The 16,039-nt window shown below is 40.0% G+C and overlaps 2 protein-coding genes across 3 annotated transcripts; one reads left to right on the top strand and one right to left on the bottom strand.

Moving 5' to 3' along the window:
• Positions 1-7,450: 7,450 nt before the first annotated feature.
• LOC132198746 (germinal-center associated nuclear protein) lies at positions 7,451-13,210 on the bottom strand. Of its 2 annotated transcripts, none has more exons than XM_059622950.1 (16): positions 13,160-13,210; positions 13,050-13,077; positions 12,703-12,914; positions 12,433-12,644; positions 11,827-12,378; positions 11,237-11,771; positions 10,284-11,093; positions 9,534-10,182; positions 9,219-9,436; positions 8,864-9,163; positions 8,641-8,811; positions 8,411-8,578; positions 8,121-8,257; positions 7,981-8,059; positions 7,779-7,926; positions 7,451-7,721 (listed from the first exon to the last, which is right to left on the bottom strand). In XM_059622950.1, the coding sequence occupies exons 1-16, from the start codon at positions 13,205-13,207 to the stop codon at positions 7,528-7,530; spliced, it is 4,461 nt and encodes a 1,486-aa protein (XP_059478933.1). In that variant the 5' UTR covers positions 13,208-13,210; the 3' UTR covers positions 7,451-7,527. The 2 variants fall into 2 exon arrangements, with proteins under 2 accessions (XP_059478933.1, XP_059478934.1); XM_059622951.1 differs by having other exon boundaries at positions 13,135-13,202.
• Positions 13,211-13,270: 60 nt separating this feature from the next.
• Positions 13,271-15,362, top strand: LOC132198747 (large ribosomal subunit protein mL65). The gene is made up of 5 exons (XM_059622952.1): positions 13,271-13,432; positions 13,523-14,384; positions 14,439-14,609; positions 14,666-14,869; positions 14,924-15,362. The coding sequence occupies exons 2-5, from the start codon at positions 13,529-13,531 to the stop codon at positions 15,319-15,321; spliced, it is 1,629 nt and encodes a 542-aa protein (XP_059478935.1). The 5' UTR covers positions 13,271-13,432; positions 13,523-13,528; the 3' UTR covers positions 15,322-15,362.
• The last annotated feature ends 677 nt before the right edge of the window (positions 15,363-16,039 follow it).

Here is a 16,039-nt window from a genome sequence, read left to right as displayed (position 1 = left end):
GAAAATTTGATGATGGAATTTAAAAAAATTTGTATTTAGTTTGCTGCGCATTCAGAATCATTCATTAGCTTGTAAACAGAAACTTTCTGCATCATGCGGTCCTATTATAAATATCTTGCATTCGAACTTTGGAAAAGTTACAAGAGAACAATCATACATTTGATTCGGCCAGTTAAAATAACATATTTGTTTAGATTGTTTTTTGGTAAAAAAATAACCACTTGCACTTCACTCACTGTTCATGCAAAAGCCATCCTTAAAGTTCAAAGAAACATGCATTTAGTTTTAATAAGTTATTTGGCCATTTTTGAATAAAGAATTATTAAAGTGGAGTGGTTTGACATCCCGACAAACTTAAGCAGACATCCGCGGTACTGAGACTCACTTCCAGCTATTGTTCGGGGGCAGGGGCTCCCGGTTGCGCAACGTGGAAGGTGTTCGAGGAGGCAAGCCCGGCGTGACCAAAAGTACTGGACTACACAAGGGTGCCAACAACGAACCCAACCTCTTTCACGCCCATTGCCACACTCATGACAACTCAATCTCATGAGTGCACCACGTCGGCATCTGCAGTGGCATGTCCGAATTCTCCGCACCTCCCATGCAATCAGACACAGGACTTTAGTCGTAACCAAGCCCTTCGCCAATGCAAATCGTGTTCCCGCATGGCAAATGCAGAAGCTCAATGGGTGGTTGTGATGCCTCGGCATTATTCACACACAAGCCATTCAGACGACGCATTGCCAGCGGTGGCGGGCAACGTCCCCTGTTAGGGGCGGCCTTCAGCTGTTGTCCGCTCCGTTGGACCGGTATCTGTTGCGGGTGCAACCACTCCATTACAAAAAGATAATTGGCATAAGTGCAGTTGCTTGATTTATACATTTTTTGTAGTAATAATGACAAAATTCAACCAGCTGCCAATTCATTAACTTTAAATTTAAATGTATTATTCGACAGTGTATAATGCAAAATGAAAACATTGGGCTCTCAGGCAAAACTGGTAAAAGTGGGTGGAGGATGTTGCGCCTATCTGTGGCAAATGCACAACTCAATCTAGTCACTTTACTTGGCTTGATCGTCGCATGCAGAATAGATTTAAACCTACTTCAGGTCATAGGAGCTCCGTCTTCTGCAGGTTTCAAAACTTGACCAAGAGCCTGGCACTAGCGGTGTCTGCCAAGTCCTCAAACACTGTTGACGAGTGGCGTTTCGCTTCGACCTGATTGAATTTAATAATTCTAATTAAAATTCCAATTATAAAGAGCCGAGCATGCTGTTCTCATATATAATATAATAATCTTGAATGTAATAAGGCTTGCATTTATTTTAATGAGAACAATTTCTGAATTTGTTTAACGATTCAATGAGATTTTCTAATTAAATTAGAATTTAATTCATGAAAATTGTATCCTTTGAATTAGTTTGATTTAGGATTGATTGTGATTGATTTGTTTCAAGAGTTAAGGTGTGCGAGAGCGCTTCTATAAAATAAAAACGCAAAAAAAAAACTCCTATTGCACTGACCTAGCTCTCACTGCACTGCAACAACCTTGGGGAGATTTCGACTGGCCAACTGGCATTGGTTCACCTGATGTCCGAAGTTGGATTTCAAAATTGAAAATAAAACTTCGATCGTTGAATTAAATTCAAGGTTATTCATATTAAATTTTTCTTAACACTTTATAAATCTTGTGGATTCTTCATTCAATGAAAATGCTCGAATAATATTATTTCTTTAAAAAAAACTTGGAAACTGAAGTAGGTTGCATTTTTATGAGAGATACTCAATTTTATAAGCCCCAGATAGTATTTTTAAGTGGTTGCAATTCAACTCTAAATTGCTTGATTTGTGCCAAATTTGATATATTTTAGTTGAAGCTTGCATGCACAAAATAGTCGGAAAACTTAAATTCTGATACTTGAAATATAAACATTCCATAATGCAATAAAGAAACAATAATATAATATAAAATGGAAATCTCACCAAATTTTTTTTTTCAAGACGTCCATCTGGCTGTTGGTCATGGCTTCTCCAGAGTTGTTGGGAAAAGCCGAGGGTGAAGATAGCAAGCGTCCTCGCACTCTGTTGTCCAAGGATTCATCGCGGTCCCACCATTGGTGCTGAAGCCAAAACCGCCCTTCAAGTTGACAAGCTCAGGCAGGATCTGTGGAAATAAACTAAAGAACTTCCAAAATTATTCTCACACTTTAAAGAAAAATCTAATAATGTGTTACCCAAACACTCTTAAACTATTTCACATGCACTACTTTAAACGTACTGAACTATTCTCAATATAGCACTTTTTTTCACTTTTAAAATTCTATTTTCACTATTTATAGTAACATTCATTTTACCTACTTTATCTAACAAGAAATTATATTTCAGTCCGTTTGTAGAACACTTAGCCAATTGATTTGGTCACATTTAATATTGTTTAATATTTCGTGTACAAAGCATTATCAATCAATATACTATCATTTTTTTTTCATGCGCCGTAGCTGCTCAATGCTTGTAATTTTTAATCCTTGCATTCATATTCTACGATACAAAAGAAATGGCCAGAAAATTTGATGATGGAATTTAAAAAAATTTGTATTTAGTTTGCTGCGCATTCAGAATCATTCATTAGCTTGTAAACAGAAACTTTCTGCATCATGCGGTCCTATTATAAATATCTTGCATTCGAACTTTGGAAAAGTTACAAGAGAACAATCATACATTTGATTCGGCCAGTTAAAATAACATATTTGTTTAGATTGTTTTTTGGTAAAAAAATAACCACTTGCACTTCACTCACTGTTCATGCAAAAGCCATCCTTAAAGTTCAAAGAAACATGCATTTAGTTTTAATAAGTTATTTGGCCATTTTTGAATAAAGAATTATTAAAGTGGAGTGGTTTGACATCCCGACAAACTTAAGCAGACATCCGCGGTACTGAGACTCACTTCCAGCTATTGTTCGGGGGCAGGGGCTCCCGGTTGCGCAACGTGGAAGGTGTTCGAGGAGGCAAGCCCGGCGTGACCAAAAGTACTGGACTACACAAGGGTGCCAACAACGAACCCAACCTCTTTCACGCCCATTGCCACACTCATGACAACTCAATCTCATGAGTGCACCACGTCGGCATCTGCAGTGGCATGTCCGAATTCTCCGCACCTCCCATGCAATCAGACACAGGACTTTAGTCGTAACCAAGCCCTTCGCCAATGCAAATCGTGTTCCCGCATGGCAAATGCAGAAGCTCAATGGGTGGTTGTGATGCCTCGGCATTATTCACACACAAGCCATTCAGACGACGCATTGCCAGCGGTGGCGGGCAACGTCCCCTGTTAGGGGCGGCCTTCAGCTGTTGTCCGCTCCGTTGGACCGGTATCTGTTGCGGGTGCAACCACTCCATTACAAAAAGATAATTGGCATAAGTGCAGTTGCTTGATTTATACATTTTTTGTAGTAATAATGACAAAATTCAACCAGCTGCCAATTCATTAACTTTAAATTTAAATGTATTATTCGACAGTGTATAATGCAAAATGAAAACATTGGGCTCTCAGGCAAAACTGGTAAAAGTGGGTGGAGGATGTTGCGCCTATCTGTGGCAAATGCACAACTCAATCTAGTCACTTTACTTGGCTTGATCGTCGCATGCAGAATAGATTTAAACCTACTTCAGGTCATAGGAGCTCCGTCTTCTGCAGGTTTCAAAACTTGACCAAGAGCCTGGCACTAGCGGTGTCTGCCAAGTCCTCAAACACTGTTGACGAGTGGCGTTTCTCTTCGACCTGATTGAATTTAATAATTCTAATTAAAATTCCAATTATAAAGAGCCGAGCATGCTGTTCTCATATATAATATAATAATCTTGAATGTAATAAGGCTTGCATTTATTTTAATGAGAACAATTTCTGAATTTGTTTTACGATTCAATGAGATTTTCTAATTAAATTAGAATTTAATTCATGAAAATTGTATCCTTGTAATTAGTTTGATTTGTTTCAAGAGTTAAGTTGTGCGACTAATCTTTGGCTAGAGCGCTTCTATAAAATAAAAACGCAAAAAAATCCTATTGCACAGACCTGCTCACTGCTCTGCAACAACCTTGGGGAGATTTCGACTGGCCGACTGGCATTGGTTCGCCTGATGACCGAACGGTGGTAGGACATCTCAACCTCGAAAGGATCACATTTTTCCATTTCTGCCGCTCAATGTTGTCATTGGATTGGTTGAGGCCTAAAGAATTGAGAATTTATTACCATAAATTTGATCCGCTGTAAAACTATAATTATTTGGGCAGGTTCCCTTTCTTACTTTAAAATAAATAATGGAACTAGAAACTTCCATGCAAAGTATTTAATCCACTTGAAACCCTTTTTAAAATAAATAATGAATTATTTTATTTCAATTGGAGGAAAGCTGGTTGAAGATTTATTATATATTGATCGGCTATGCCAATTCAACATGCAAGAGAAAAATAGCAAAACAAATATGACAAAGAAATGATTTCATTGAACCTGTGAAAACTAAAAGGATTATTCTCACCAAAAAAAGTATTGTCGATGACTTTGGTTGATGCCCCCATGGCGTCGCCAAAGTTGTTGGACAAAGCCGTCAGCAACAGTTTTCCGAAGAAAGCATATTTGTGTTCCAGCAAGGCTGAACACGTGGCCGCTGCCCACTTGTTATGTTGTAGGAGTGACCTGTTTAAAATTTTCAAAAATTAATAATATATTTTAAAGATGAAACTAAAAATGCGTCTTTTTTGTAAAGTACAATTTATAAATTTACTTTTTTATATTTTCATCAAAACAATGAGACGAGAGGGACAGGTATTCAAAATTTTGAAAATTCAAATTTAACGACCAAAAGCAGCACTGAAATTGTGAAATTTTTGGAATAGCCGCACTCCGTCAACGTAAAACTGGATGTGATTTCACGAGCAAGTTCAGGAATGATAAAACGAAGTCAATGAATCGAAAAGCAATTTTTCAACTGAAAAACGCACACGATTTATGAGACGGGGCGCCGTTGAAACAGTACCTTGGGGTCAGGGTGGGGTCAGGCCTCAATTTCCATGCGCTGGACAGGTCTGACGAACCCTGAGAGAGCCGCTTTCGTGGAGAAAATGCCAGCAATGCCAGCATCACGTGCGATCACGCGGATCACACAAGCGACAGCGCCGCCATGTCTGCGACTGCGGCCGGAAGCGCGAGCACCAAGAAAGGGGCGAGAGGGGATTACAGGTGAAGTAAAGGTGATGCTAATATTAATATTTCTCCACACTTATTTAATTATTCCCCCGATATTTAACGCGCTTAAAATAAATATTTTATCTTGCGAGAAAGCAAAGTGTCTTTAGTCCCCATTTGAGCTACGCTCTTTGTCTCGTATACGCAGATTTACAAAATTATTGCTGCCTGACAAAAACACGCGCGCCGTGCACATGGAAAAATGCATGCAATTCGATTAATTATGGGCCTCAATGGGACCTACCTGGGGTCAAGTCATGAGCGCGGACTCGTCAGCGTGGTCTCCGCGGTGAGAAAATCCATTTTTCTTCGTGATTCGGCCGAATGCGGTTTGATTTCTGTCAGTTTGCCCGATTTTTCTTGAAGCGAGAAAGTTCTGGACGTGCTGTCTGGAGTCTGACTCTGGAAGACACGCCGGCGCTTGTTCTTGCCGGCGAGCGAGAAGGGAAAGAGGGAGGGTCGGAGGCGCTCGGCCGGTCGCCCACACACTGGGTGGGTCCGAATATCAGAGAAACGATTCTAGAAACGATTCTTGAGAAACGTTTCTCGAGAAATGATTCTGGAGAAACGTTTCTCGAGAAACGTTTCTCGAGAAATGATTCTAGAGAAACGTTTCTCGAGAAAAGATTCTCGCGCAAGGATTCTCAAGGATCGATTCTTTAGTTGAATTATAAAGGCAGAAACGATCCTGGAGAATCTTTGCGCGAGAATCTTTTCTCAAGAAACGTTTCTCTAGAATCATTTCTCGAGAAACGTTTCTCGAGAAACGTTTCTCCAGAATCATTTCTCGAGAAACGTTTCTCAAGAATCGTTTCTAGAATCGTTTCTCTGATATTCGGACCCACCCACTCTCTCGCTTTTTGCATTCCTCTGCCTTTGTGTGCTCAACACACGTCCTTGGAAAGGAAAAATGACAATAAAGATGAAATTACTAGGAATCAGGAATAATTGTGTTTATGAAATTGAGCCCATGAATGATTGTCTCAACGCACTAACCAACTCTAAGTAGTTGTCACAAAATTTTATATTTTAAAGTCAATGTAGTTTTAAGTAAATTTTAACATTAAAAATAAAACTTCGAGCTTTGAAGTTACTTCAAGGTTATTCATATTAAATTTTTCGGTAATCTTACAAACAACTTTTGAGAGCAAAAATATTTTTACATTCGTTAATTTTACTCTTAATTTGGACGAAAACTGTTTTTGTGCGTTTGATCAGCGTAAAATTCATAAAATTGCAAAATATACATAATCGCACTTGTCTAATAAACATAACATCAATAATAAAATTGAGTTATTGATAAGGACCAGACTGGCCCTTTACCTCCTCTCTCTTTGTAGACTTTGGAGAGGACCAGAACGTTTCCGCAAAGGCTTAATATGACATGAAAAACCATGCCATAAAAAATTGGAAAAATTGCTCACACATTTTTTGTAACTCTCAAAATGAATTCCATAAAACCCCCAAATTTTACCTGTGGCGTGTATAGATGAAGCGACGGTCAACAAAAACACACGATCTGCTCCAAATGTTTATTTCCACAGAAGGGTCCACCCGCGTCCAAGTCGTCCATTGTCCAAGATCCAAGACAAATGCAAAACACACTGACCACGATATGATGTTATCCTCACTTGTTGCTTTTCAGCTGGAATGTAAATATAAATAAAGGGAGCGAATTGTTGGGAGTAGGGAGCGCGCCGGGAGAAAGGTGGCGCCAACCCCGTCCAGTAGTGCCAAAAGCTAGTTATTGTGATGTAGAAGGAAGAAAGGGGGGGGGGGTGGAATATTTAAATTGAATGCCTTTGACCCCTTTGACCTCTACAACTCAGAGCCTTTCATGCATGGAAAGCATGCAGTAGCACCTGCTAGACATGAATTTATCAGAGTTACGGCATTTTTTTTTTAACTTTTGGAAGTCTAAATATATTTTTATAGATTAATTCATTTTTGCTTTCAAATTTATAATTAATTGCATTTTCCATATTTTTGAAGTAGTTCAGAAGTTTTTTTTCATCCTTTTTTTGTAAATGAATATTAGAACAAAATAAAAAAATTGTCATTTTGTTAACAATACTGAACATAATGTTTCCTCTAATGAAACTATCATAATGTTAGCATAAACTATATTTTTATACAACAAGAAAAAAAATCTATTTCTTTTGAATAATTTTCTTGGGAAGATTCTATAAGACACAAAGATTGGTCCAAAACTTTTTGTTTTAATTTATTATCTTACATCAAATAATTGGGTGTTACTCAATTTGAAACTGATTACAAAACAATTAGGAGAGATTATTTATTTTCATCTCCAGCTCAACTTGGGCTTTCTTGCTTTCTTCGAGGTCAAGAAGAAACGACTGAAGTTTGTTGTGCAAATCTTCCAGGACTCGTCTGTTTTGAGAGCTTTCATTTGTCAAGCCTATTTGTTCACCAGAGTTTTCCAAATTTGCAGTACAAGCCTTCTGACACAATTGTCCTAAAAGAGAATAATAAAAATAAATTTTCTCTAAGAGATACAAAATGCATTGCATACTTATAAGTCGCAGCAAGTCATTCGGGCACCAATTGCATGACAAGACTTCAAGCAGTTGTTTGTTACTAATAGCAAAAGTAAATTCCGATCCAGATCGGCTGAGAGGATCAGTCAGTTTTTGAGAGGCGATGAACTCACTGCAGATATTCTGAGGTAAAAGGCTTATTAGCTCAAATAATACATAATTTGCATGTTTTAAAACCTCAATAAGGCTGGGCCATGGTAAACTGTCTGGACTGGCACTGTAGTTTTTGCTTAAAGCAATAATTTGATGAGATGTCCTAACAAAGGAAGATAAAAGAATTAAATATTCAAGAATATCGCTAAATATTTAAAACTAACCAGCTGATTAAAAGGCTTAAGCGTGACGACTCCATTGGAAGTTTTCTGCAAAATTCTGTCAAAATGACAAAAACACTAGGCCAGTCGCAATTGTCAATGTCAAAGTCCAGCGGTGGCAATTTGTGTTTGTTAATAGCCTGTGCAACAAGACATAAGATAAGGTCAATCCGGGCCAATCAAAAATTCTAAAACCTGGCCATTTAAATTGCATTCTGATAGGTTAAATTAGACTGGGGCACATTAATACTTTTGCAAACTCCCCTTGATTTAAATTTTCGAAAAAAATATACCTGAGAAACATTTTGCCTAAATTGCCAGGAGTTCCAGTTGGCTGGCAAAGACTTGTATTTGTTTTTTAAAAGGCATTCTTCTTCTGGTTGTAATAACGCAGGGGCCAAAGTCAGTTTTGCCAAGTGATCAAGTGCAGCATTAGTAATCGCGTGGCACATAACTGGGTTCTGATTGGATGGAAATGCATAATTTTAATACTAACTTTACAAAATTAATGTTATGTTTGTACCTTCTGCAAAGCTGAATTCTGCTGGTGAGTTTTGGGACCAGTTGCCAAAACGACAGTTTGCCAAAATGACTCGTGCATTATACTGGAGACGAGGTCTGACACAGTGGTGACCACATAAAAATCGACCGAGTTTTTGCTCTTCTGAGCTAACCACTCCAGAGCTCCTTGAATCTTCAATTATTTAAGATTAAAAGCATGAAATGGTAAAATTGAATTGAGATACCTCTGCTGCGGAATCTGGCTCTTCAGGCAACACAAAAACGTTGACATTAAATAACACCTTAGCTGAGCTAAGACGTTGAAGGGCACATTCCAGTTTTTTGCCCAGAGGTTGATCTCCAAGCATAAGGAGGGCAACAGGCACTGGTGGAGGCTCTAAGAGTAGCTGCTCTAGTCTGTCAGCTGCATCTGATTGATCTTTTACCACCAACGCAACAGCATTAGGAGTGCATTTGGTGCTCGTCAACCCAATGGACAGCTCAAATGTCATTATGAGATCATCATACAAAAATGTTGTGCTCCCCTAAAACAATAAACTTGATTTTTAAGTCTCCTGTGAAAATTACTATTCTACTCACTCCTTGATCAGAGAGTCGACCTCGAGCAAAGCAAAGCTCAGCCCAGGTCCTCAGATCGAAGTCTGCTGATGGAATTGAGACCAAGAGTCGCCACACTGTTGGAGTTACTTGGTAGTCCCCAACGAGGAGTGGGACAGGTTTGTTGACGACTTTCAGCATAGATGAAATGGAATTGGTGTCCACCAGAGGCAAGCTTTGAGTTCCAGTTGTTTGGAAACCTTTAATAAAAATTTATTTATTTAGATTAAATTTCATAAAAATAAAATATTGATGATATATCGATGATATATAAAAAAAAAAAAATATATATATTACTTGTCAGATTTTGAATCTCTTTCCTTGTCCAAAACAATGGATGCCGCTTGGGACTGACAACGCTCAATTCCGCTAACTGATCTGCAGTATTGAGTACAGATCTTCCTGCTGGGAATCGCTGCATCTTGGCTCTTCGCTCCTTGAGCATAACCATCAAGTCTCTCCACTTGAGCAACATTCGGCGTGCCCTGCACAGCAAAAGTTTCTCCGTCAACTCCTGGACTTGCTTCCTCCACAACAATTGCGCCTCCCTCAGCTCCTCGGAAGCCACCTTGCAGACAATTTCCTTCAGAGCTTCGTCCGTAACCCTGGCGTTTGTGTTTGTAACCCAGTTGTGAAGAATCTTCTGCCGTTGCAATTCTGCAGAGGCCAAACTCCGTGCTTCTTCAGCAACAACCTGATATACAAATTGATGCACAAGCTGGTCACTCTTCTTGCCGATTTCTTTTTCCCTCATCTTTTCCCTCTGCTTTAGTTCAAATACTTTCAGTTTTCTCAAATTTTCTTCTTTTTTGACAACTGCAAGCTCACTAGTGCAAATTTCCTTGGTATATTGGTCGATAGTCTGGATGAAATGAGTCTTCGTGATAGAATGAGCAATTTTCTGCCGCTTCGCATCTCGAAGCATTTTGGATGCAGTGTCTTGAACCTGAAAATAAACAGGTTTTAAACAAAAACATCAAAGAGAAAAATTCAAACTCAACAAGAAAATTAAAATGCCAGTATTAAAAAATTTACGATTAATATTACCAATAAAGAAACTCCTCTCGTAACAATGCTTTCCCAAGTTGCTTCTGCAATTCGGGCAACCTTTTGCGGATCCATGTGCGAAGCCACTTCTCTAGCAGCAGGTTTCAGTCCAAACAAAGACTGGGGTGTTGTAGGAATTGTTCTTGCAGGGACGTTGCTTGGTGTAGTTTGACCGAAGATCATTTGCGTTGTCTGTGGAAAGAGCGACTGGCTGGAAAAAATCCCTTTCGAAAGAGTGATGTTGCTGCTCGAAGGCATTTGCGCCACAGAAATTTCCTCCAGACTTGCTAAAATTTCAGGATTCAAAGTTCCTCTTGGGCCAAAACTAGACGCTGGCATGTTTGGTTCTTTATTGAAACTGGCAATGGGATATCCAGCGATGGCCTCAGCAAAAGTCACTTGCAGTTGACTCTCAACCAAATTTTTGGCTCTCCGGATGGGAATGCTAGTCTCTGGCTTCATGAAGGTTGTTCTTGAAAATAAGACCATGTCGGTAGTTGTGTCCAGGCCATGGTGCTGGCAGAACTCCGCTGCCTCGGAAATGTCTTCAAATGCTAGCAGTCTAACCAGGTTATCCAACGGAAACGCGAACGAAGACTTGACAGAATGGCAGAAGGACCTGATTAGGATTTCTAGGGCTTTTGAGCGGACTTGAGTGAAGTAACGCATTAAAATTGCTGCTGGCAGGAAACCCATGGTGCGGACCATTTTAAAAAAGCCCACAAAGTTGTGTGTGCTGAGAGAGAGATACACTTTGATGGCCTGTTTCACTGGTATTGAAGCTAACACATCAGGGCTTAATTGCTGGACCTAAACATAAAAAAAAAATTAAAAATATCAAATAATTTGTATCAAAGTTTAAAATTAAAAAAAGTGACGAACAAATTAATAAACTAAAATTTAAATTGGTAAACAAGGGGGAAATGGATGTAAATAATTCAGTTTAGACCTACCTCCCAAATAGCATCCCCAGTGTTTAAGTTGAGGAGTACTATATAAGCTCGGAACTCTGCTTCATTTTGACACGCTTTTCCTTCGAGACTCATGTCGTGGTACAGATGTTTCAAGGTCTGCAGACATTTTGCCAAATTCTCCGTGTTTATCTTTGGTTCAAAATTTTTGACATTTTCAGCAGCAAGTCTGGCAGCGCAGGCAATGTGGAATCTAGCGCATTGTTCCAGGAGAACAACCGCATCTTCGTTGCAGAGCTCCTGCTGCGTCACTTCCTTGCGAATGGCTCTGGTTCGGTCCCAGAGGAAAAGGAACCATTCTCCTAAATGCTCTCCAGGAAGTTCGACCCTGGGTGCTATATGGGAGAGCAGGTAATTCATTGTCATGCGGAGGACTGGTGATGGTCGAAGCTCATGAGCAAGGGGAAGTTCTTGGTCAGCAGAGCTTCTCGAGTATTGCTTCACAAAGAATTGGTGGTTTAGCTCTCCATCTATGATCTCATACTGAGAAACTTGATGTCTGTCTATTCTTAAAAATCTGTAAAGAAAATAGAAGCATAAGAATGAAAATTACAAATAAATTGCCAAGTGACCTTTCTTTTTCTGGACACATATCTGGACATGTTCCTATAGTTTTTGTTGCAGAGGCTAAGTTGGAGCTCTTCACCCTCTTCTGTCGGATCAGCTTGTCCCGAGCTTCGAGCACAGCCAGCTTGTCCTCAATCGAATTTGCCACTTTCTTTGCAGTTGATAGCAATGTCAATGTTTCTGCAGGGAGTTTTGTGTTCATTTTAGGAGCCTGTACAGACAACACAGCCGGTTTGCTGACACTTGAAGATCGAACTTCAGTCGGGGGGTTTGTCTGAAACTGAACGTCCGGCTTGGCAGTTGTGCCAAAGATGGACTTCTGGAATTCTGGCTGATTTAGGCTAGCTGGCGGTAATCCAAAAAGTGGCTTTGGCTTATCCGAAAGTTGGAAAAGCTGAGGTGGGTTTTCTTTTGGTTGGAACAAATTGCGACTTGGAGACTGCTGGCCAAACACACTTGGCCTGCCAAAAGGATTGGGTGGTGCTTCACTCTTTCCTGCAAATGGGTTGCTCGAAATGTTTTCCACGCGGGGCTGCTTAGATGGGCCTGGTTCATCCCTAATAATAAGATAAGAAATAATTTTCCAGCAAAATGCATATTATTAAATTTACCTTCGTTCTGAAGTGACATATCCTCCTTGCTGGGACATACTTTGCAGTTCTTCTTGAACATCTTGGGCTGCGCCTGATGCGGTTGCCTTTTTTGTAGGAGAACCAGATGTGTCCAAATCCAATGATTTCCTTGGCTGCACTTGCGACCAAAACAGCTGGAAACTCTCTGGAAACCCTTTCGCGGCATTTCGTTTGGCAGCAGATGCTTGTTCCTGTGGATTTTATAAAACGTTTACAAATTTTGAAAAATATTATGATCTGGAAACACACATGAGTTTCAAAATGAACTTGCGCTGAATTTTTTGCAGCAGTAATGTTTATCTTTGTGACTGTCCCAAATTGGGAAAAATGCCTTTTGAAGGAAGCCTTGTCCAAAAGTTGCGGAGGAACATTCAAACACACAAGGCTGCGGATTTTTTTCAATCTCTCTGGCGATGTCATCTGGCGGGCATGTGGTGGCACATAAGCCTTATTCATTCCGACTAGAACAGAACAGGGAATAATTATTAAAATTAATGTGGAACAAACAAAAAATGAACTGGACAAAAAAATATTACATAAACCGACACATGTAACATAGCACACACAATCATGTTTTAAAATGTTCATAAACTCACATTTTCTATTCATTCTGAAGTATTTTTTCTGCAAGACAATTCAAAATGTACTAAAAAATAATCATAGTTACATATGCAACCGACTACTCAAAATTCAAATTTGCACAAACTTGTCGTTGAAATATGATTAATAGTTGGAATATTTGTGCTCCTTGCATTTGTGTTTGTTTACAAAAGGAATCTGAGTTCAAAAAGGCTCAAATAGGGGGCGCTAACCGTCATCGCGGGACTTTCAAAAATCAACATGGCACCCAGAATCTGATGAAAAAAATACGCCCACTTTGGCTTTTTGTGTCCGGAACAAAATATTTTAATTTCTGTGCAGCAATAATAATGGTTTAAATTTTCTATTAAATTTTGTTAAATTGATATTTCCATATTACGTAAGTTTCGTCAGTTTTATTCGCTCATCTGATATTAATAATAATGATTGATGTATTTAAACGATTGATTTATATTTTAATCAAACACAGATCGGCATGATTCGTCTGAGGAGCAGCTCCTGCTTTGCTGCCATCCGGCAACTACGGCCGATGAGCACGTCCGCAAACCCTGAAGAATACAGTCAAGAGCCACAGTACCCACCAATCAAAGACATCACCTGGAGAGGACGTCGGAAGGATGAGGCCGAAGCGTGGCATGAAAAAATACAAAATCTGGATACCGTCGAGGAGAAGCTGATCGAAATCAATATTCCTCGATACTACGGCTGGAAGTGCCACATGCTGACGGAAGGTGACATCAAATATAACACCCTGGCTCTTCACCAGCACATCACGCGCACTCATTTGGTCAACGGCCTTCCTGCAATCTACAACAGCAACGAGATCGAGGCTGCGGCCCAACAGCATGCAGCGGAAATAAAATCTGAATTTGCAGACACCCTTGCTTTTGAATGGAACAGACAAAGCGACCTCAGCGAGGATGCCAGTCCCAGGGAAATGGAAAAAGTCAGGACGCAAAGAATCATGGAGAGTTTAAACTCGATATTGATTTCAAATCTCCGAAAGCACTTGCCCCACCTTAAAGACGTAGTCGTTGACCCACAGCCAAGGTTGGAAGCTGCCTGGAACGTTGGAGGATTCGAGCTGGAGCAAAAGACGAAAAATCTTTTTGAGTTGAAAGACGATTTCAAACCGTTGCTGACGTGGCCCCGAGATCGTCGATTTCAGTACATTGGCTCGCCAGTCTTGCAAGTTCGAGCCAATCACCCTCTGGAGCCTATACTTGGAGAGCAAGAAAGCACCAACGCCCAGTTGGAGGTACCGCACCACGAAGCTGATCCCCGAGTCCATGGAAACTTCACTACCAGGAGATATATGACAATGATCCCTGGTAAAACATTTGCTTCTTGTGATATTTTAAGAAACTAATTTTAATAATCTGTAGGTGTTTGGCCTGGCGATGATCATCGATTTGGCACCATCTCCTTCCATGGCCGAGATTATCAGCTCACTGAAAAACTTAAAAGCTTCCCAGAGGAGGACAAAATTGAGGCTCTTCATTCACAAGCCATCCTTGCCTCATTCTCCTGGCTTTTCTCTCAAGCTTGTTACTTGGGTATTAATTTTTATTATTACTTACATCAAGTTCCTTATTCACAGTTTTTCTCTCAGGATTTTCCACCTTCAACGATGTGACATATCCCCTGGTATCACAGACAGTCATCAGCAACGGCCAGCACTGGTCATTTTACACTTACCAACTAAACACGCTTTTACTTCACTTTGAAAACACCTCCAAAAATCCAAAGCGAAATATCTGCTGGAGTTCACAGCCTCTAAAGTTATTTGAGTCGATCGAGAATGGAACCATCAATGGTAAGATAAAACAATCAAGAGCTTAAAGTTCTTGTCATTAATTTGATTTTTCAGGTTTTAATGATGAAGTCTTGAAGACACTAGTGAAATTCTATATGAATGAGCCCAGAGAGAGGAAAGGTGTTGAACTTACTCCTTACTTACATCCTGAGGTGCCTATGGTCATGAAAATAGAGAATGAAGACAAACGTGTTTTCCTGGAGGATTTGTTCAAAAAGATTTGTCGCAATGGAAAGAAGACCGACCCCGATCCAGAGTACTGGAACTGGGAATGGATCTACAAGATCAAGTTCAAGACAAGGCCTCACGAGGCAAGACGAAGACCATTCGAGTTGTGGCAAAATCCTTGGAGAACTACATTTAACGAAACTCCTCCTAAGTATGTGCCGAAAGCCCTCAGAAAAGACCCCAAGGACAGAAGACAAAAGTTCGAGAAGACCTATTACCCTTAGAAATGTTGGGCAGAAAATAAATAGTTGAATTGGAAAATTTACATTTGGAAACCTTTTAATAAAAAATCCTTGCAGGAATCAGAGACATTATTGTCATCCTATAAACTTCCACAAATATTTTAATATTGATCTGTTGTCTAATAACACATCGGGGATAAATTATTCTAAGGATAATTCATTTTTGCTTTCAACATGAGGTATGGGTCTGTCCACAACACCGCTAAAGCGCAAGCTGGCTGAAGCGGGCCCATAACAATAGCATTGCGACCAGCTACCGACAGCCTCGTTGTGGATAAGCCTTATGCAACCGGCTTGGCACAGTTGTTGAGCTCGTTGCCGACTCTCTTTTGCCAGGCGGTGAACCGCCCTTTTTTGTCCAGCATTATCGATATGAAAAAAGCACAATTTTATGATAGGAATACATTTTAGTTTTGAAAATGGCACATTTTCCATCAAGCACGCGCACTCTTTTTCATGCAAGCCATTTTGGGAATATTACATTTCAGAGAGACATGCCGAAGGGTGTGTGGAGATGGATGTGCGGAGACAAGTTGATGTGTTTTCGGCATCTCTGATCTGCTCACTAACCGGATTAGTCTCTGGTGCTGATGGTTCTGAATTGTAAATCACGCGCGCCGCCGGAGAGAGCAAGGAGGCGCCAAGCTCTCCATTTCACCACATAGTAAGCGACAAGCAGGAAACGTTCAGCAAAAAATTA

Source organism: Neocloeon triangulifer, unplaced genomic scaffold, assembly GCF_031216515.1.
Source record: "Neocloeon triangulifer isolate White Clay Creek 2 clone unplaced genomic scaffold, ASM3121651v1 ptg000013l, whole genome shotgun sequence".
Taxonomy (NCBI): Eukaryota; Metazoa; Arthropoda; class Insecta; order Ephemeroptera; family Baetidae; genus Neocloeon; species Neocloeon triangulifer.
The sequence above is the reverse complement of the archived record's forward strand: the minus strand, read 5'-3'. Positions and strand labels throughout refer to the sequence as shown.